Raw genomic sequence first — 22795 nt, forward strand, 5'->3', positions numbered from 1 at the left:
ATGGGTGTTCACTGACAGCTGTATCCACTTTAGCCCACTGATGTTGGAGAAAATGTAAAAAAATCCCATTAAACACCTCAGTCTTTCTGCTCCTGAACTGTCAAATTTGTAATCCTGGGATCCCAGACCAAATCCTCTTGAGCACGTGGGAAATTTTCCACTGACTTTGAGAAGTTGTTGGAGGCACCAGCTCCAGCAGTGTGCAAAGTCACCTGAAAATGAGGTGTTGCTGCACTGATGTGTACAGTGTGCTGGGCTCCCAGCAAGAAGCTCGACAGAAAAATAGGGAATGCAAAGGGTTTGCTTTAGAAAAATTGGCTTTTCTAGCCCTTATGTACTTTGGGACATTGTGTTTGCAAATAATTCATAATTTTTTCAACAAATTAAAACATTCTGCTACTGGGGGAAAGATTGATTTTTTTAATGTATGAGAGTTTTCCTACAAATCAAAACAGGAAAAAATCTTTAAATGCAGCCTTTGATGGAAACTATGTAATATTCCCACTTTTACCATAACAATTCCTAAAAAGGAAAGTCAATGCTATTCTAGCCAATTTCTTAAGCTCTTTAAAAGACTTCACAATGCAACTATGGAATGAATCAAAGCTTTTAAGAAAGCTTGGAAAAGACTTTTAGAGTTCTGCAAAATTATATAAAGCAAGTGTAATTTACAGCTAGGGCAAAATTTTAGAATGAAAACCAATAAATCCTGAATCACAGGTGATAGAGTGAAACATTTCCAGAGTTAAGTGGTGCATTTTGCTGATGTGCAGACATTGTTCAGCAGTGGGGAAGAAGAAGGGCATTCTGCAGCTAAAGCCACAGCAATTGGAGTGAGGAGCCACAGGGCTCATGTCTTAGTCTGATCTGGTAAATCCGAGCAATCATTTCACCCCTGTGTGCTCCAGCTCAGCCCAGCTACATTGCAGAGGTTAAATAGTTGGTCCTTACTGCTTAATATACAGGAGGCTGTGAAATCTTTTAGAGGCACTAAAAACTGCTTTATACTTAATAAAAGAGGCCATTAGCAACTTGTAGTGGTGGGGTGTATCTAGGAATTCACTCAGCCCACAGAGGAGCTCTGTTATTATTGCCAGCATAAACGGGAGAGGATGTTCTCACCATGTGGGAGACAGACAAAACCCAGCTGGTGCTTCTGATTAACACGCTGAGCTCTGGAGCACAAAGTTGTCTGGAGACTTGATCCATCCAAAGAAAACCTGGGCAGCAGCCACAGAGCCTGTCTTCACCAAGAAAGGAATTTCTGCTTCAGATCTAGGGACAAAGCAAGTGAAGTGTTTCTGATGAGGCTCTGCTTCCGTGTGCTTATGTGCTGCTCATTTATTGTTTGGATGTCCTGCAGCATCCTGGGCGTGTGGTTGGGTGATTCCCATTCACCTCCAGCATTTCTGAATCCCTCCAGAGCACAGAGCCCACAAACCTGCACCAGACACAGGGTGTACAGAGAACCTTGTCCACCGTGGTGATGGTCCAGCAGGGGTGGGTGGGTGGAGAGGGGATATCTCCCTCCCAGCAGATGGAGCACCTGTCTCTAGATGAGGTTTTGCAATCTGCAGAGGGACCTGGGGTTGGCTTGGAGTGCAGGGTTGTTGTGTGTCCTACATCACTGAGGTGAAAGATAAGTCCCTGTCTGGAGAAAAAGTCAGACTGAGCCCTCCCACTGAGCAAATTCCCTCTTGAGTTTCATAGTTTCATCGTTTTGTCTTTTTTTTTTTTTTTTTTTACTTCTAATGCAATTGCTTTCACAGCCATTTGCAGCACGGGTTAATTCCTGTCAATATTGTGAAATTCTAAACACTTGAAGGGCTTTTGATTTGTTCCACACTCAGCTGAGTGACTTGCTGAGTCTCCTCCTGTGCCATCCAGCAGAGAGGATGAGCTCTTGGGCTAAGCAGAGCAGCCCCCATCCCACCATGGCAGCCTTGCAGGTGTGCAGGCAAACCCTACACGTGCCTCTGTTTCCCTGGGCTGCCCTTTGCCAAGCTCAGTTCTGCTGGGGTTTCTAAACAGCCCAAAAGCTTTCCTGCATTTGACATGAACTGTGACTCCTACTTGATTCAATCACTGCTTAATTTGATCTTTCATTTAATTTTATCAAAACGGTAGTAATCAAATAATTTGTACTAAAAACATTACAATTTCCACTTGTTTATTCTGATCAATTTTAATCCTTTAAGGCACAAGGTTTATTTAACGTAGTTATGAAGTAACAAAACGCTGTCATTAAATCTACAAGGAAAGGACACAAGACAAAAAAAGATAGTTAAAAAGATGCCAAGGAGTGCTCATAATACAGGAAAAGGACAATAACACGATGTTATTTAGAGGTCACGCTATGCATGATGACAGCTAAACAGCATCCTGCTGGTTGTGAGATGAAAAGATCAATGGTGTGTTTCATTTCTGGCAATGAACTGCACCGAAAATGGAAAAAGAATGTCATTAGATGTGAATGATTTTGCCTTTTTTAGGTGTTGACCGACATGAATGAACCTGCGTCAGCAGCGTTTGAGTTCTTCCTCTGTACAACAAACCTTCAAAACCAGCTGAGTAAGAGGAGGGAAAGCTCTCCACTGCAGGCTGTTCCTCTGTTGCTTTGAGAAATAAAACCCAGCCTCCTGCTCCGCTGCTCCTATCCCTGATTGTGCCCCATCTCTCCCCTGCAGGTCAACACCTTCATCTCCTTCGTGTTCCCCATGGTCGTCATTTCCGTGCTCAACACCATCATTGCCAACCAGCTGCTGGTGATGTTCAAGCAGGCGGCCCAGGAGAACCAGGTGTGCACCATTGGTGGGCAGCAGACCATGCTCAGCATGTCCATGGAGCCCAGCAGAGTGCAAGCCCTGAAGCACGGCGTCCGGGTCCTGCGTGAGTATCGCCTTCCCTCGCTGTGCCCCGGCCTGGAGGTGGCCAAATAAATGCAATTGAAGAGTAACAGGTGGAAACTGGAAAACCTTCTGCCCTCTCCTTTTGTCTTTGCTTGTTGGTTTGCAAAGCTAACGAGCAGACCTGCTCGCTCTGGAAAAGCAAAACCAACCCAGCATTTTAGTGATTTAGTCGACAGCAATTTAAGCCTTGCTTGTGTTGTTTCATTGCTTCTCTTTTTCTGCAGAGCTCTGGTTCAAACAGAGCTTAAATAAAAGATTCTGCACTCAGGAACTGAGCTGTACTGCAGAGTAGTGGATGTGTTGATTAAATAAGCTGAGGAAAAGACCAAAGAACCTGGTAGCTTAACCTTAGAGAGGATAAAGCAAAAGGTGCTCAAAAATAGTACCCAAAATAGCTAACGAAGTGTGCCCATAATGGTTTGAAACATGAGATGGGGAGAATTTGTTAGCAGAAATCTTTCTGATGTTCTGGTGCCTTTAGAAGGGTTTGGGTTGGCAGGGAACCTAAAGTTCACCTAGTCCCAAACACTTGCCATGGGCAGGGACACCTTTCACTATCCCAGGGTGCTCCAAGCCCTGTCCAACCTGTCCTTGGACACTTCCAGGGATGGGGCATCTTGGTATTTGAAAGGCTTTGGCTCAAACCAGGTTTCCAGTGAGAGAAATCCCTAGAGAAGGCACCAGGAGCCTCCAGGACATTTTTCCAGCTGTTTTTCACATGGAATGCATCCCATGCATCACTCCTTGCCTGTGCCATAGGTGAGCCACGTGGGCATCTCATCTTCCAAGTGGGACATGCCTACTGAGAAAAAGGAAAGAAAAATACAGGATACATTAAATTCCCCACAATTACCTTGTTAGACTGTGTTTGTTTACTGTCCCTGCACCCCAATGAACTGTTATCCAGGGCTGGGTGAGGAGGGAGCCTTGCTTCCCCATGGAGCCTACAAGGACTCTGCTCCTTGCTGTCTTTTTCTGGTTTTTAACATTTCTGCCTGCTGCCATGAAGTGAGAAGCTGCCATTTGTCACTTGTACTACACCACCTCACACACCTCTCCCTCTCTCCTTTTAGTATTGTATCCTCTTTGATCATTGAGAGAGCTCTTCATGAATAATAGCAGAGAAACCTAAATTTGCATCTGGCATTCCTCAGCACTGGAGGAAGTGCACCCCTCACCCACAGGTCCACATCTCCTCCAAGCATCTGAAAAACAACCCTTCACTTTCTGAACAATAAGCATAATTTTCTTTTTCATCTTCTTCTGCTTCCTCTTTTTCTTCTCCAGGCAATTTTTTGTGTTTGCTGTCTACCGCAAAAGCTGAGAATGTTTGGCAAAAGTGAGGGTTTCATCTGGAGCCTGAGGTGGTTCAAAAGTGGGTCAGATGTGGCACCATGGGGCCCAATCATGCAGGGATGCCCAGATATTCCAGGCATCTCCTCAGGGCCACCCCAGCAGCTGCACTGAGCTGCCCTCCCTGTTGGGAGGCAATGAGAGGGCAGCTGTTTGTTGCATTACTGTGCTAAGGAAGATTCAGAAAATAAAAAAAAAATCCTGCCTCACTTTTGTCTGTGATTCACTCCACCATGCAGAAATGCTCTCTTTATCTAGCAAATGGGAGTGAAATTCTGTGCATTTCATTTTTTCAGATGCACTTCATTACTGGAGGTGCTTGATTCACACTTACTTTTGTCACCTGTTCCTTATGACTTGCATTTTAATAACCCAAGTCTGAGCTGTCTGAAAAGTAGCAAAAAATACACAAGGATTCACATGACTTATTCTAGCATCCATGACAGCCAAAATCATGAACAGAGTCTGGGCTCATTTGTGGAAGAGGGTGGGAAAAGAAAAATGACATTTGTCCCCTCTTATAAAACTGCTGGCAGAGTATCAGAGCTTCATGGGGGTAAAAGTATTTTCCATTCCCAAAAGTGAACTTTGCCCTGAGGTACAGGGAAGGCTGATTTAGGTCTAAGGGTGAAATGTTTCAGAACTAGTAAAAGGAGTGCATAGAAAACAGTTTTTTTGTCATTCATGGTGTGCAGAGCTGTTGGATAAGATCAGAGTAGAAAAAAACTTCCTTGCTCCAAATGTACTGGGATTAAGTGTTTGTTTACATTGAAATAAGGGCTAAAAGTGGCCAGGCTAACAGCGCCATTCAAAACATCCACAACAGTCTTTTCCTCCCTTTTGGTAGCATTTGTGTATTTTCTTGGCTCTGTCTGACTGTGGTCATGTACAAAATAATGAGGCTGATCAGGATCAAGGAATGTGTCAGGCCTGTTGCCTGGGAGCCAACTCATTAAATCAGTGAGCATGAGATTCCTGATTGTAATTCCCTCTCTGCTGTCAGAGTTCACCAGGTGTGAGGATTCAAATTCAGAGGGCTCCAGGCACTTGCAGCTTCCCAGCTTTTCTACTGAGGATATCAAGGCAACCAGTTCTGTTGTTAAAAATACTTTCCACCAAGAGATTCCATACCCTCCTTCACCCATCCAATTCCTTCCATTAAACCACCTCCAATTCACATTTCTGTTCCTTGGCTATGTTGGATCTCTGGAATGCTGAGCCTCCCAAAGCTGTGTGATGCTTCACAGAAAAGTGAAGTTTTCTAATTGCACAGCCTGATATGCCAATCACTTGATAAAATTCTAAATAACCTTAAATACTCACATGCACACACACACACCAGAACAATGAATGATGGAATGGTTTGGGTTGGAAGGGACCTTAAAACTCATCTCATTCCAACACCTTCCATGGGCAGGGACACCTTCCACTGTCCTAGATTGCTCCAAGCCCCATCCAGCCTGGCCTTGGACACTTCCAGGGATGGAGCAGCCACAGCTTCTCTGGGCACCCTGTGCCAGAGCCTCAGCACTCTCACAGAGAAGAATTTCTTCTTAATATCCAGTCTAACCCTTCCTTCTTTCATTTTAAAGCCATTCCCCTTGAACTGTAACTCCAGTCCTTGTCCCAAGTCCCTCTCCAGCCTTCTTGGAGCTCCTTCAGGCTGCAGCAAGTTCTTCCTGGAGCCTTCTCCAGGCTGAACAACCCCAATTCTCCCTGCTGCTCAAAAAATCAGGGTGTATTCGAGCTTGGCTCGGGATGAAAGCTCTGTTCAGCCAAAATATCTTCTGGAAAGGGGGCAGTTTTGTGGCATGGACTGATACCCCACCAACACACCTGCCTGCAGCCCTCAGCAGCTCCTGGCTACCTGTCAGACCAGCTCCCACATGGATGGAAGGAAGGCAGGAGTTACTGAATGGCACAGCTGAGCTCTGATAACAACATTGAGACAAATTGATGGACATCAAGAGGAGGCTTTGCAAGGGGACGTTGGCTAAGCCTATTAAAATGTAATGAGTTCCAGGTAGCGTTTGCTCTGTTACTGAAGCTGCTTAGTGAAAGCAATTATAAAGCACTTAAAGGTTTAAGCAATTAAAAGAATATCCTTCAGTCTCCCGCAGCTGGCTGGGTGATGCTTCAGTAAAATGCCTCTTAGCAGATAAAGTCAAGATGCATTTTTTACTGAACGTCTGTGAATTTTTAAATTATGATTTTGGGGCCTCTGTATCTCGTCAAGTAATATAAGACAAAGGCCAAGAATTAATGATGCATCCACATATTTCATTAATTTGTGCATTAATAATTCCCCTTCTGAAAAGATACTTTGAGGAGTCCATTTGTTTCTCCTTACCAATGCTCCAAGTCTGAATTATTCATTTCAGGAGGAGAATATTGCCATGAGATTTAGTTTAACCAGCCTACAGACAGAAATAGCTCATACTTTGCAGCCACAATACACAGAAGAGCACCAGTCTTAAGCTCCTTAAATAGTTGTATTTCATAATTCCTATATTCTAAGGAAAGCAAATTTATTTGTTCATGAATCATTTCTTTTCAAGAAAGGAATAAAATTAATGGCACTTTGTATCTCTAATAAAAAGTCTGAGCAACTCCAAGTGGAGTTCAGCGAAGCCCCTGTGGCATTAAGCTTGAGTGGAAGCTGATCTTAACAGCTGAAGTGTCACACTGAAATTTGGGAGGATAAATTACCTATTTAACAGTTGTATATATTTCCCAGAGATGTTTGCAGTTGTAGGTTTACTTTGCAGCTTGCCAAGTGAGATAAAACAAGCAGAATCAGAGTGCTCTGACACCCTCCAAGGAGCAAAAACCAGGGGTGGCTGCACCTCCTGGGGCAGGGGATCTCTTTTTTCCCCTCTCCCAAGATGTGTCCCTTTGCTGGCACCACAGCTTGGCCTGGCACAGCATTGCTGCAGGAATTGCAGGTTCTTGTGGCTGCATCTCTGCAGAAAACTCCAGCTTTGGCCATGCCCTGGAAGCAGATTTTCCAGGTGTTAAGCCGTGACAATGCGAGTGTTTAAAAAGTGAACTAATGTGATTCTAAACATGAAGTCTGGCCAGGGGTTTAGTCACTGCAGAAGCATGCAGTGAATACAGCTCCAGGGTCCCTTTGATGAGCAGAAACTGTTCTGGGAGGAACAAAGGATACGTGAAACTCAAAACTGGAGAGGAAAGAAGAAAAGGCTGCAGGGGAAGCCAGTTCAGGTTGCACCTGATCTCACCAAATAGAAAGAGACTTGAACCTGGTGAGGATAAAATGGGATTCCTTCTCTACCTTTCAAAGGGAAATTCTTTTCCTTTCTTCTTCTCTTTCAAATATCCAGACATCTCCTGGGGAAATGGCATGAATGAAGTTTAAATGGAATCAAGCAACCTCTTCTCTAATTTCAAAAAGAATAATTACCTCAGAAGGAAACCTGGGAAGAGACCCCAGTATACCCTGGGACAGCAGTGATGTGCTGCTTGCTAGTGCCTGTTCTTGGGCCAGCTTTAATCTGTATTTTCTGCCTTGCTCCTTATGGATGGAACTGGTGCCAGGGGATGATATAACCACTGGTGTGAGCTGGGATAGCAATTCACATCTATTTTCAAATCTGTCTCTGAAGCCATTAAAAATCAGAGAATATAGTCTGAGTGAAATATGTTGATTTTGAATGCCAAAAGATTTTTCCATTCACTGTGCTATCTCACTTTCACTAATAAAGAAGAATGTAGGGTTTCTTCAATCATACATTCAGGAGAATTAGGAGATTGTATCCAGCAAATGTTGAGTGTTTTCAGTGGTGTTTAAAGGAGCTGAGGACTTCTCAAGTTCACTGTTACTCACAGTTTCTTCTTTGCTCTCCTGAGTACTCCTGGTTCCTGCTGGTGGTCCCCAAACCCTGCTGATTGTTACTGACTTTTATGGAAATCCCTTATTCCACAGCCTTATGACCCAAATACCAGCATAAGTAGTTTTAATTTTACTGGGCTCCTGCAATCCCTACTTTGGGGCCTGCTGATATAAATATTGCCAACAGCCTGTCAGGTAGAACATCATGTTAATATAAACAGCACCTCGAGGTTTAACGAGGCAGTGCCAGCTGTGCCTGCTTTGGCCCAGCTTTCACCACCTCTCATATCAAGCAGCACTTTGGGAGAGGTTCTCTTGTAATGTCATCAACTAAATAAGTATATAAAACCCAGGAGGTTGGGATATACAAGGATTGTTTCTCCAAAAACCACTCTGACACAGGCCTGATAACTTTTGTACACCTCATTAGTGCCAGCTGGTGGGTGTGCACCCCTTGGGCAGCATTGGGGATGAGTCTGAAACACAGAAAAGGCTGAGAGCTGTTGTTCAGGGGGGGCAATGCCTCCCCAAACAGCTCCTGCCTCTGCTCAGGAATTCCACCGTGCTGCTCCACATCTCTATGTGGCTCAGCTCCCCTTCAAATGCAGGGAAAAAGAAATAAATTAGCTGAAATAGTCTGGACAAAACTATCAAGGGAAGGTGGATCTGAGCCTCTCTGGAGGCCTAGCAGCAGCAGGAGTGGTTCTAGGAAGGGACAGCATCCCTCTTCTGCCTCTGCTAGAGGAAGAGGACAGGACAGGGGATGCCCTCGCCGAGGGCCACCCTGGGGCTGCAGGGCTGTGACTCAGCATCCCAGAGGGGCTGGAGGAGATGCAGGAGGAGGAGGAGGAGGAGGAGGAGGAGGAGGAGGAGGACACCAGCCCAGCTGAGCTCTGTGCTGCAGCAGCTCCCGGGTGAGTCAGCGGCCGTGGCTCCTCAGCCATCGCTGTCCCGGGCTCTGAGTCACTCCCAACCTCACATGGCCCCACCAAGGCATGGGGGCTGGAAACCCTCCTGAGCATCACTCCTGAGCTCAGCCACACCAGCCAAACCATGGGCTTCCCTCTCATGGTGCCCTGCCCCGAGCACAGGCTAGCCCCAAGGAGCTCCTGGAGCAGGGCAGGTTCCCAGCCTCAGCCCAGGATACACACAAGGCAAAATAAAATACCCAGTGTGATTTAATAGAATTTAACTTCAGGATTGCTGCCATGTCCAATTTAGTCTGAGAGTTGAGACTGGCACAGTTTAAGTCTCCTCACAATGAAAAAGATGTCAGTCAGAATTGATGTTTCTCTCTGCAGGACTTCCTGAAGGAAAAACAAACCAGGGCTCATCCTCTGCCACTCCTCCATCCTCTCCCCTTCTTCCTTGGCATGCAGTTCAAACAGGCAGAGAAAAGAGCCATTATAAGACAAAATAGAAAGACACAGGATGTAATAATTCATGATTTAGTACACATTTAAATTGGGAGTTTGATTTAGAAGGGAAAGGAAAGCATACGTTGGCGGAAGGATCCTTCCCTGCCACCCCTGGCACACTGGGGTCACCTTGCTGGGGTCCCACATCCACTCCCCAGCCTTGAGGTTTGGCACCTCATTTGCTCAATTATGGGAAATATCAGAAGCTCACTGAGCAGCACTGCTCCTATTAGAACCTTATTGAATTAATTAGAAGTGAGGGATGTGTCTGGTTTATTTTTAGTTCAAAAAATAAAGGCAGGAAACCTCCAACCTCACAAACACCATCCTGGACAGTGATCCCATCACATATTGAGTCAAACCCTTCCCCTGCAGTGTTCAGCTCCAGCAGGCTGACCTGCTCCTTATTACTCCACCAAAGGAACCCATGTGTCAAGCTTTTGATGATGAAGAACACATCCTAGGAGCTCATAACAACAATAAAAAAATCATTTTGGCAGACTGTTTGCCCAGGATTTGTTTTACAGCTCAACCATTTTGACAGGCAGAACAAAACAGCAGGAAAAGGAACCAGGTATCTGGAAGAAAAGGGAATTTTCATTCGGTATTAGGTGAAAGTTAACACAGTCTCGTGTTTCATATTCCTCCCAGGGGAAAGGACTCAGGAGGGCAGGATTGCCATCCTAAATCTGCTTGATCCCTTGTATGGTAAAATGAAAACATACGGATTAAGGGTGACAAATTCAGGTCGGGATCTCCTAATCTGTGCAGCACAGAACTGCACAGTGTGTCACCCAGCTGGGACTTCCAAATCAGACCATAAGTGTCTCCAGTGCACTTCACATGTTTAATAGAGATTTAATTGCGGAGTGATTGCATGTGATATTACAGAATTATCACAGATTACTTAATTGTTGATGTTAAGCAGATACTTCTCTCAATATGTGTTTTTGTTACTATAGATCCATATTATTTGGCACAGCATTGCCTGAGCAGCAGAAGCAGAGATCATTTACCAGGAGAAAACCACTTTCATTTAACGTGTTGGTAAATTTAACAAGCAGATGTGTGAGATTCTTATAATTGGCTGTCGAAAGAATCCGGATCCTGCCGTTCCTAAAGAGCTGCACACAGGGGTGAGCAGCTGAGGAGTGCCAGCGTGTGGAGGTTTCTGCAAGAATGGTGATGTGCCTGAATGAACCTGTGTTTGGAGCCATTTGGGAAGCTGCTTTTGCAGCCTGAAAATGCAGCTAATTCTGTGCAGGAGAGCAGATGGGCTGGAGCTGGGATGTTGGCTCGTTCCCGTTGGCTGAGGATGCCGGAGGAGAGGCTGGAGAGTTTGGCTTCTCCTGCAGCTCCTGGGAGGGAAATGCTGGAGAATCAAGGGGGAGACTGCTCCATCCCAAAGGCCCATCTGACAGAGAAATGCATTTCTGGAGGTGGCCAAAAGCAGGTGCTCAGAGATGTGAAGGGACAAGGCAGGCAGCGACACTCCCACCGAGCTCCCAGGGATGTCCCCACTCTCCTGTGCCACACACCGTGCAGGGGCTCTCCTGCCAAAGTCCCATCAAAGCTCCTCAGGGAAGGATCAGACACAGGTCAGATTCATTCTCTTGATGGCATCTGAAGGGCTTCAGGCTGTCTGGTGATGAGTTACATCTGTGATCACTGTGGCCAGAGAGCAGCCAAAAAACAGTTTGAAAAAATGAATTCACTTGGACAAGAGAATAAAAACAGACCCTCTAGCCTTCTCTCCAAAACATGTCCCTTCAGTTGCTTAAATCTTCATTGGCTAAATGGCTTTTGCAGCATTCTTGGAAGATGCTGTCATGCATCATGGAATAGAACCTTCTCCACTGTTAGCTGTGTGTTTAATGGGAGAGGGAGCTCATGGAGTTGGAGTAGGGTGTGAGTAGGGATCTGGACACCAGGGATTATTTAATTTCTGCTCTCCTGTGCCTCTTAGCTAAGCATCAGTGATGGGGAGATGCAGCCACAGCTAGACTTATTCCTCCTGGACTGCATTATCCAAGGGAACACATCTTCTTGAGCTACAACATGGTCCCTCTGGGATGGGTTTGGGACATAGCCACATAAATATTTTCAACCCCAAGGCAGCAAAGCCTCCAGCCTTTGGCTCCACATGCCAAATCAACATTGCACTTGTGGTACCTTACTCTGGAGCAGAGCTTTGCTGCCTCCCAGCCCCTTACAGGACAAGAGTGATGTGTCCCTTGTTGTCTGTGGAGCAAATCTGGGACCAAAAATTAACTTAGTTATTTTATTTAGTCTTTATTTTCTTCTTGCCTTTTATTGTGTTATGTTTTAACTGAGATTTCTTTATTTCCTGCTAGGATTCTGCTAGAATACTGCTGTTCCATACAGAAGTTGAAACGTATATTACAGAAGGCAACAAAATTTTCTCTTGATTGCCTGATATATCTACTTTTTAGTCCAGACTGATAAATGCACTCTATCAACAGCACTTTTATGCCTCAGAGTTGTTGCATTTTATTTTCCATTGTCTGACATCCCTCAGAATCTGGAAAGGAAAGAAGCAATAGTGTCTTTCTCTGCTTATCCCTTAATTGATCATTTTTATTATGACAAAATCCAGACCCAAACACGTTGTAATCCCAGGTATGGCACAAATGTAGAACAAAAGGATGAGCCCTGCCCCTAGAAAGAGCAATTTAATGATGCTCAGCACTGTGGGGCCCATGGCCAGTGGCTCCACATAACAAACTAATGGGATTAGAGTGGCCTGGCTCCCTGTCTACCTGGATGAAAAACATACAGCAGCTGTGAATGCCATGGACAAAATACCCCGTGCCACAAGGGTGTGAAACACAGATGCAAACAGAGTTTCCTTTGAGCCAGGTCTGTGCCAGGCATGGCCAGTCCTTCATCTGTACCTTCTACTGTTCCTCATGTCCCTGCCCCAGTGCTTAGTGCTGCTCTCCATTACTTCTGTTTTGCTTGTTTTTGCAGACATTTGCAGGCTGGTTGTCCCTCAGGGTTATTAATCCTTTGCACTACAGCACTGCAAGAGCAAGTGGGGCTGCAGGAAAACGGTTACAGAAATTAAACCCCAGCAGGCACGTCCCTTTTTCGGCCTGCTGGAGAATTGCTCACAAAGTTGTTATGGACAAATTCAATTGGGGAGGCTAATTATAGATAAATCAATTAACAAGAATTTATTAAGCAAGCTGTATCAAGCAAAAGAACAGCGCTGGGTGGCCGGGGAGCCTCTGCTCTGCCATGGTGCACCTTCCCCCTTTGACCTTTTTGTTTTTATAGTCCCATTTTTTTTTCCAGTTGACGTATTTTCTCTCGATGAACTCTACGCTGGTGCAATCATTTGCTGGGGGTCTTTTTTTCTGCCCTTGGTGGTCGTAGGGATGAAGGCTCCTCGTCTTCCCTGCAGATTGTCCTTGGTCTAAAAGTTGTATATAATTAGTCACACAGTCTTCTATGCTAGTTGCATTCTGTACTCAGTCCAAATTCTTATCTCCTTCAATGCTCGTTTTGATGAACAAAGACCTTTTTATTTATTACAAAGTTAAGTTTTTTCCTGCCTTGCAGGTGCTGTGGTGATTGCCTTCGTGGTCTGCTGGCTCCCTTACCACATACGGCGCCTCATGTTCTGCTATGTCCCCTCCAGCCACTGGACAGAGTGAGTGACAACGTGGGGACACGTCCCCCTGTGCCAGGACAGGCTGGGGGCTCAGGCTGGGGCTGGGGATGCCAGGGCACCCACAGACGTGGAGGTGGAGCTGGGGATCTGGGGACAAAGGTGTTCTCCAATCGAGGGGTTCAAGTCCCAAAACCTAATTGCTGTTTTGGTTGATTTTTCTTTTGAATGTCTCAGTGTTTGCCAGGCAAATTAAGAGTTTTTGTTTTTCCTAAATCCCTCAGGAAGCATTATTTTGAACCAAAAGGCATCATCAGCCCCTCCTCCTCCTCCTCCTGAGGGCTGCAACCACACACTTCAGTCTGGCAGCCCTTGATGAAATGACATTTGGACGGAGGGGTTGGTACATCCAGAGTGGATTTCAGAGATATTGATCCCCAGCCCTAAGATGCAGCACCTCTGTCTGCACACAATTTACCTCCACGAGGCCACATTTCCTCTCTGACAGGGGAGATGACACAGGTGGGGGAATAGCTGTGCTCCTTACTGAGCCTGGGCCAGGTTATGTACTGGGTTCTGCAGGGAGTGGATCAAAATGAAATGCCAGCAGTTGCTGCTGATTGGGAAATGCCAGATTGCCAGAGAATTCTGGGATAATTGCACAGACACACATGTACTGCTCACAGATGTGCAAAGGCACCCCCTGCTCCTTTCTGAGGCTCCAGGCCAGGCTCTTCAGCACAGCATCCACAAAACTAATTATTATTTTTAATTATGTCATTAAGAGCTAATGCTGTCTGGGGACACGCACCGAGGAAGCCTGAGATGCCAAGGGATGCTCTCTTGTGTCTCCTCCCATGGTGTTACATCCCTGATCTCCCTGACACCGGGCCTGTTTCTTTCAAGGGAAAGGAAAACAAAATCTACAATACCAAAAGGCAGAACAACAATAAAAACTTAAAATTCTATCAACTCCAAACACAAAATGTAATAAATTAGGATATGGCAGTCTACTGAATGGGACTGTGGACCCAGCCACAGTAAAATCCAAAATCTATCTTCAGTCATGAAAACAGAGCTCTAGGCACACACTGGGACAAAATCTTGATTCTCCTTTGCTTTACTATATGAAAGGCACTTAAGGCACTGTTCAATTATGTAAAGACTGCATTCGGTTTGAGCAAGAGGGATAGGGAAATCTGTCTGCAGTTAGTGGGTATTTATGCATTGTGGCTCCATTCACATAATATTTTCCTCTTCTTTTTAAAACCATGAGTGATTTTAGGAAAATACTGAATTTTCAGAACGATAGTGAACTATCAGTCTGGTGGCTAACCAACAGTTTGCAGCAGCTTGGCATGTTCATTTATAAACATATGTGCCTTGCCCCTGAAGAAGAGACATTTTTCCAATATTAATTCTTCACAACTACACAGAGAAACTCTGCCTGTAAGAACTGGATGGGCCATGCAGTCCTTGGCAGTGCTGAGGGGGTGTGAAGGGATGGGCAACATAGTCCAGCACTCTTCTATTTATCTTTTGTTAGACACTGCTCAGACTAGAAAAAAGGTCTGCAATTTTCACCAAGATAAATTATTCTGAGGAACATCTTCCTGAAAATGAGACCCGTGGTGTTTATAAATGCTTTACTAGCTCAGGGCTGTTGTTCTCAGTTGGCCCAAGGAAAGATCTATGCAAAAGCATAAAATATAATAAAACATTTTCAACCAGCTGTAGTTGAAAACATTAAATTGTGGTGGTTAGGATGTGTTTCAGAAGTGTGCTGTCATCAGCTTGCCCCCAGAACAGGAAATGCTGTCCCACACTATGGACAAATCCCAACCCAGGGACCCATTGAATGAGCTGCTGCTGCTCTCACTGCCAGAGGGAGGAGAGAGCTGCATCTGTTCCTGGACTTTGGCTCTTCTGCAACCTCTGTAGATCAGAACTGCAGCCAAAAAAGTCAAGCTAATGTGTATGTATGACACAGAAGTGAATTTCCATCTGGCCTCTCAGTTTCCAGAATGACTACTTCCAAAGAAAAATGAATGCATGAGGTAAATGTCTTGTCTGGATCCAGGGCTTAAATAAGTCACTAACTGCTGGTGAGTGGGGCAATATCTTCACAAAGTCATCTGGTCCAAGTTTGACCAGTTCCAGATGGAGATGTAGATGGGCTGTGGTGGCTCAGGCACCTCTGGTAAGCTCATGTTTGCAGCCTAGAAAGGTTAGCTGGGAAGCAGCTCCTGTTTTTCTCACCCTTGTGACTTTGAGTTCTTCACACTCAGATTTTTATCTTTCATCTGTTCTTCCAGTTTCCTGTACAACTTCTACCACTACTTCTACATGCTGACAAATGTCCTCTTCTACGTCAGCTCAGCAATCAACCCCATCCTCTACAACCTGGTGTCGGCAAATTTCCGCCAGATCTTCCTCTCCACACTCACCATCCTGTGCCTGCCATGGAGGAAGAAGAAGAAACGACTGGCCTTCACCAGGAAATCCAACAGCATCTCCAGCAACCACACCTTTTCCAGCCAGGTCACAAGGGAAACTACGTACTGAAGCCAAAGGAGGAGGAGGAGGAACGCAATTCATCGTGGAGTCAAAACTTGAGAGAGGCCTCTGTGACTTTCATGCATGGTCTCCAAATTCACATAACACAAATGTGTTTAGCAAAGTCATTTTTGTTGGAAAAAATAGGCTTTGTTCTGCCAGTAACTTTGAGGTTATTTTCAAGCATTGGCCTTGCCTCTTGTGAGTAATGTCTACATGTATTGTAACTTCAGTCTGGCATAAATCCAGATGTGGTGTTAACTGGGAAGCCAAAGTGTGTTCAACTTAGGCAAAACTGTTCTGCATTTCATCCTGTTCTCAGTGCAGAGATGCCATGTCCACATCCAAGGGTTTGAGATCACGTCTCCTGGTGGCACCAAGCAGAGAGTTTGATGAGGAGAAAGAAGCTTTGAACAGAAAGGGATGTTCTTGGAGAATGGATATGCTCATCTGTGGGATGTTCAATGAGTGAGGAGTGAAAACTCAGGGAGCCAGGTGGTTATTTTAGAAATATATCTCCATTGTGAGGAATATGACCGAGGTGCTCAAGAGAGCCGCTCTGGCTCCTTGAAATTAAATAAGAACAGATGATGCCTTACCTAGGCTGGGGTGGCTGTGGCCTGGGGAGTGGGGTCACCTTTGGCTTTAGGGCATCCACAGTGCCTGGCTTTGGTACCACTGCACCCGTAGCAGCAGAGTCTCTGGCAAAGTCAAGGATGCAGAGGCTGTGCCCAGATGGAGTGCTGAAAATGAACAGAAATCGAAAATCTTCCTTTTGCCATACAGCCAAATCCTATTTTTTACCAGGGAGAACAGTTTGCTGGCCTGCATTAAGAGATGAGAAAACTCTGAGCTCATGAGGGCTCCAGGCTGCTGAGATAAGAGCAATCTGCCTCAGTTCTGTGGGACGTTCAGATTTTTCCCATTCTTATTCCAGTTTTACTTCTTTCCGTGCCATTTTCACAAGGCTGACATCTCATATTTAGCAGTTGTAGGCAGCAGGTCCCCTTGTTCTACCTTTTCTTGTATTACTTTTTGCTACCAGAACTGTTGGCACACCCATCTGTACCCCCAATATTCAGATAGTTAAAATGCAGAGCATAAGAAAGTCTAAACTGGGGAGTCTTCACTTTAAACCCACTTTGTTTTAACAAGCCAGAGGAACAGAAACAAGACCTGAAAATTCTCTTTGAAATTTCCCAGCTGGTAAGGAGAGGTAGCATGAGCTTTTCCCCCATATGGTTCCATCTCTAACAGCCCCTTATATGATACAACAAATTGCTCCAGTCTTTAGTACTGAAGTAACAGGGCTATGGGACAAGCTAAAGGGCTTTTTCCCCCAGATGGTGACCTGCAAAAACCTGGAAGTGACCAATCACCCTGTGCTGGTGGTGACCTGGTGTCCCTTTTCACCCCACATGTCATCAGGAGAGCAGGACTTGCCTCTGAAAGGTGACAAAGTCAGCTCAGTTTGGCTTTCTTGGCTTTGCCCATCCCGTGTCACCCTTCAGCTGATGAGCACCTGTGGTCCCTAACTGAAGCCACAGTGCTGGAGGTGTGGGCTGGCCCAAGTGAGGGTCACACAGTGATGGAGACCAGTTACTGAAGCACTGGTGACATCTCCTGCTACGGATGTTGCATCACAGAATCACAGAACAGGTCAAGTTGGAAGGGACTCACAAGAACCTTTGAGTCCAACTCGCTGGACTTGTGGTTTAGGTCCTGTTGGGCTCAGCACAAACAGGAAACACCAGTTTGGGGGCATTTGCTGTGAGTTGTTGGTGATGAGTGACTAGTTTTGGGGCATTTAGAGCCTGTACCCAGCTAGCCACCATGGCAGCCCATCAGCCACACCTGCCAGGGATGGGAGGTGAAACCCTGCAATAGAAAGGGCTCCAAATAAAAGTCAGAGGTGCTTCAGTTCCTTCTGATTCAGCCAAACTGCAAGCTCTGTTCTGTCATGCCTTCCTGTGATTTCTTGCCCTGGTTGTACCAAGCAGAGAGCAGAGATTATATTTGACCAAGCACTTTTGTTGCTCATGGACTTTTGACTCCTCTTTGACAGGGAGTGACACACAAATAAATAAATTGAAACAAAGAGGAATAAGGGAGGCTGATCTCTTCAGAAGGAAAGCTGTGAGAAAACAGCAAGTATTTTGTGTGTATGGTGTGTGTGAAATGGCTTGGGCAGGCTGGAAGAAGAAGACCTGCTCATCCTGCCTAGTGGCAAAATCCAGGTACCATGAATGGGAGAGGGGAAAGATCTGCCTCAAGAGAAAGAGGAGTCTTGATGTCACACATTTAACATTGACCTTCCAGGCCAGACACTTCAAATGTTTCTTGGTGACCCAATTTTTTTTACTTCACCTCCAAATACAGTCAGCAGCTGGGAGGAGCTTTCTGAGACCTCGCAGGGAAGCTGTATCTGCATTACTTTGACTTTCATTACAATTTAACACCCTGCATGTCTCATTTGCTTTTGAAATATTAAACATTACTACTACACTTGTTCAACACCAACCTGCTGAAATGTGCTTGATTATCTTGGAGAAACACTGTACAAAAATTGCTCTTTCACATAAGATGCTTAATTTAGATTTTCACTACTGAGATACACTGGCAGCTTACAGAATATTTGATCACAGCTCGGAGAAACTGGTGGGTTTATTTTGGTTTGACATGACAGTGGGAAAAAGCTGGAGTAAAAGTGAACTTATCATAAACTCCTTCCACAGTGTTTGTTGGGCCACTGAAGTGCTGAAGAGCTGGGGGGGTTTGTGGGATTTACCCAAGTGGTTTGCTGACTACTACAGCTCTTTTAACAGGAAAGCAGATCTGGGTCCACGGCCTTAATTTGAGATTGCAGCTCAAAGCTACCTCTTCCACTGGCCAAATCTGACAATCTTGAGCTGAGCAGTGTAAGTTACAGCTGGTTTCATCCTCTTTTCCCTCCTCACCTAATTTTGCTATATTCAGCTTAGAGGTGTGGTTCCCTTGAGCTCAAAGAAGTGAGGATAGCTGACTGCAAACCCCCATGGTTTCATGATTTCCAGAGAATCACTGGACAGTTTGTATTGGAAGAGGCCTTAAAGACCACCCAGCTCCAAACCCCTGCCATGGGCAGGGACATTTTCCCTAGACTAGGTTGCTCCAAGCCCTGTCCAGCCTGGCCTTGTAAAGGAAAGCTGATACAGTAAAGAAGAAAAAAATATGCCCCATATTTACCAGAGAAATGGTTCTTTAGATGCCTTTTAACAATGACTGAACTGCTAACCTGACAAGGTTTTTAAATTTAATCTGGTGTGAATGGCTTTAGGCATTAGACAGAACAAAAACTCCCATCCATTGTGTCCCTGCCTTGGCTGCACTCTTCACTGAAGCAGAGGGGAGCGTTGGGGCCTCTGCTCATCTATGCAAATTCCCTGTGTTTGGAACTGTTTGTTTTGACTAAAAAAAGAATAAAATCTGTGGAACCCGCAGATGTGAAGTGCTGCCAGATGGATTCTGAGAAATTCTATTCTGAAGAGAGTCTGTCAAGTGACCTCTTCAAACGTTATTTTGAGGTTTTGTTTCTCTTCGGAGTGCCCTTGCCAGAGCCATCAGTTTAGCAGAGTGTGAAATCAGGTTTAAAAAGTCATTTTGCTATTCAGAAATTTCCCCCAGACAGGGCTGTCTCACCACAGGCCCAGTCCATCAGTGCTGGAATGCTCTGCTGAGCTTGTCTTTTTTTGTCAGGTGCATGAGACCTCACTTCAGCGAGCTTTTCAGGAGAAAACTCCATGGAAAATCAGCGAGGAGGGTTAGCAGGGCACATGCTGTAAGCATGACAATAGCAGGACCTCTGCATTTCCAGCACCCAGCCTTCAGTGCAGCAGCCCCTGGCTGTGCTGCAGCTGCAGACAGCTCGTGCTGCAGCTTTGAACTCACCACCTGTGCAGCTGCACGGCTGCTGCACTTGGGCAGGGCCAGCAAACACCCACAGCACGTGGGAGCTGTGTCTGCTGGAGCTCTGCCTGGTTCTTCACATCCCAGCTCAACCACTCTTCCTGTTCTCAGTCTGGATTTGCTTAAAAAATAGAAATTGCTGATCCAAAATTTCATGATGCTGCGTCCTGGCTTTGTGATCCAGAGTCCTTCCCCAGCTGTGCCACCTGATAGTCCTGCACATATTGTATTTGTGGCAAATATTTTTGAAGTGCACCTTTTTATTTTTATTTTTATTTTATTCTGAGATACAATATGTTGATGTGCTTTATTTTTTTGTGGCCTGTTGCTCAATGGGGAAAAAATGAATGTTAAAAGTGTGTCAGTGTCTATTTTGTGATATTTTCTGTGACAAAGGGAAAGAAGAGGGTGTGGAATTCTCCTGTATGGCAATGGGAAACACTTTCAATGTAACATGCTATTATTGATACTGTATTTACTGATCAAAGTGTACTGAAATGGTTATTTCCTGATATAGCCTTTGTACTGTATGGTATTTTATTTTGTCATTTATTGATCCTAAGAAATAAATATCCAAATTTAAGGCTTGGGCTGCTTTTGCTTGAAGTGGCAGATGTGCCTTTATCACATAGCTGGTTATCTGCACAGGCACCCTGGCTGGGGTCTAAACTGGTGGAATCCCCTTGGCCTTGAACTGGGATTTGCAGGTCCTCTGCAGAAGGGCCCTGAGAGCTCCTGTCCCTGCACTCTGAGCTCAAACAGCATCCAAACATCAGCTGCTGCTTCTGGCTTCAGCTCAGCAAACAAATAGAGGGACTAGTTAGGTTTGAAGGACACTTCCAGCAGTGATGTTTGCCCTGAAAATCCTTCCTGAGATCTGTGGAAAGCATCAGATCTGTGCTGTCCTACTCTGCTGTTGGGCAGAGAAATTGTGAGCATCAGCCCAGGCAGGACTTGGAGCACGTGGAGTGCAGGAGCCTGAAGTGTGGAATGAGACCTGAGCTCCCAGGCTGAGCTGCTCCGAGTGCTGAGATCCCAGGGCCACTGCAGGGGTCTGAGCTCCTGCCTTGCCTGTCTTCCCTGCTTGCTTTTCCCTGTTGCAGGGCAGATGTGACAGATGTTGTATCTTGGCCATTATTCTGCAGCAGCTTTGCCCAGAAAACTCAGCAATTTGTGGGTTTATTGCACCAGGAGCTGTGGGGGCACAGAGAAGGAACCAGCCCTCACCCCAAAGAGGATGGAAAAGAAGCAGCTTTACTGAGTTTTAACAGTGAGATTTCTCCTCCTATCCTCCCATCTTTAGCATGGTCCTCTTCCTCCCTGGCATTTATTTTTCTAACACAAATGTAATTTTGTGGCGACAGAATGCTTGGGTATAACCCACGATATTAAAGTGTCCTTACACTAAATGAGCAAAAATCAGTCACCTTCATCCTCCCTGCAGCTCCTGGTTAATGTTCTGTTGTGCAATAGCTGAGCTGAGCCATAAACTCTTCATAGTTTTTAACCATTCAACCATTTTGTTTTGATTTCTGATAGAGTGGAAGGTTGCTTGGAGAGCAGCAAGAGAATAAAATTTAAATATTTGGAATCATTCATGCCTGGAAAATCCATCTTCCAAAACCTAGCTCAAAAAGGCTTTTTGGTGCTGCTTCCAGATGAGAAGAGCAGGAGCCTCTATCAAGAATCAAAATAATTTATTTTATGGATCCTTTTATTTCCTATTCAGCCCTGCTCTGCTCAAAGGTGTATTTTCAGCCCACAGCTCATGTCTCCAGCAGTGGAAATCCACAGCACATGCAGCTTCCTTGTTTCCTGGCTGCAGGAGATTTCTGCTGGGCACGGCGTTCCCAGTGGAGCCTCCATGGTTTGTGCAGAAATCCAGCCCGTGTTCAACCTGGGGTGACAAATGTTGCTGTCTGCTTGTGACTTGTTTAGCTCAGGGCTGGCTCCTTAAAAAAGCCAAATCCTGGGAAGCTGAGCTTCCTAAGCCACTCTCCCCCCTGCTGTCACGCAATCGTGCACCACGTCCCACCCTGCAAATGTGAAGGAAAATAGATGTGGAGAGTCAAATAATTCTTTTTTCCTTTTAGAAAGGCACAAGGACTGTGCCTTGAGCCATGAGGGATGCTTTCAGCTTGGCCCTTATTTCTCATTTCAATTATAAAAGCAATTTCCATAGTTCACGACAGGAAAATTTCAGGCACCTTTCGGAAAAAAATGTTATGTTTTAGTAAATGGCTTCATAAAACTTAATAAACATCCATGCAGAAGTTAATTTATTTAAAATATCTTTAAATCCTGCTCTGCCTTATTGCATTTGTTTGAACGGTAGATCAGGCTGGAGTATATTCATGGGGGCATTTAAGCAATAAGGCAGCACAACACAGTTATTATTCCAGGACTCCTGTGTGTTGGGAAGAAGAAACAGAACCTGAAGTGGTTTTGGGCGCTCAAGTGCAAAACCCCTGCAGAAGCACAGGCACAGGCATAGTCTGAGTGCTGCAGGGTGGCCAAACCAAGCTGCTGGGGCTGTTTTCTGGGAGCAAAAACCTGCCAGGGGAGCCCAGAGCAGCCAACCCAGCACCCATGGGCTGCCAGCCCCGTCCTGGGCTCGCTCAGCCATGGAATCACAGATCCATGGAATCACAGCAGGGTTTGTGTTGGAAAGAACATAAAAGCTCATCTTATTCCAACCCCCTGCCATGGCAGGGACACCTTCCACTATCCCAAGTTGCTCCAAGCCCCATCCAACCTGGCCTTGGACAATTCCAAGGATGGGGCAGACACAGCTTCACTGGACAACCTGTGCCAGGGCCTCAGCACCCTCAGAGAATTTCTTCCTAACATCTCATCTAAATAGAGAAGCAGCAAAGTTAGTTAAACACCATATGACTGGTGATACAAACCAGCCAAGCCAGCCAGGAGTCTCAAGAAGGAGAAAGAGAAAGGTCAAATATTTGCAGTGAGTGTATAAGGGCATATGTGGGTGCTGCAGCCACACCTGGGATGATGTTTTGCCCAGGGTTGTTGAGCCTGGAGAACTTAGGACCCATTTCAGTACTTAAGGAGGCTTCAAGAGAACTGGAGAGAGTAAAAGCTCCAGTTTCTACAAGACCCTGGAGTG

At 45.4% G+C, this 22795-nt stretch overlaps 1 protein-coding gene across 1 annotated transcript in view; it reads left to right on the forward strand.

The window, feature by feature from the left end:
* Nucleotides 1-20255, forward strand: part of NTSR1 (neurotensin receptor 1) — a 56740-nt gene extending 36485 nt beyond the window's left edge. Inside the window, exons 2-4 of the mRNA XM_021553529.3 lie at nucleotides 2688-2889; nucleotides 13119-13209; nucleotides 15483-20255. Of these exons, the coding sequence (XP_021409204.1) occupies nucleotides 2688-2889; nucleotides 13119-13209; nucleotides 15483-15732 (543 nt within the window). The 3' untranslated portion in view covers nucleotides 15733-20255. The remainder of the gene's footprint in view (nucleotides 1-2687; nucleotides 2890-13118; nucleotides 13210-15482) is intronic.
* Nucleotides 20256-22795: the final 2540 nt, after the last annotated feature.

The sequence above is a fragment of the Lonchura striata genome, chromosome 17 (genome assembly GCF_046129695.1).
Source record: "Lonchura striata isolate bLonStr1 chromosome 17, bLonStr1.mat, whole genome shotgun sequence".
Lineage (NCBI taxonomy): Eukaryota > Metazoa > Chordata > Aves > Passeriformes > Estrildidae > Lonchura > Lonchura striata.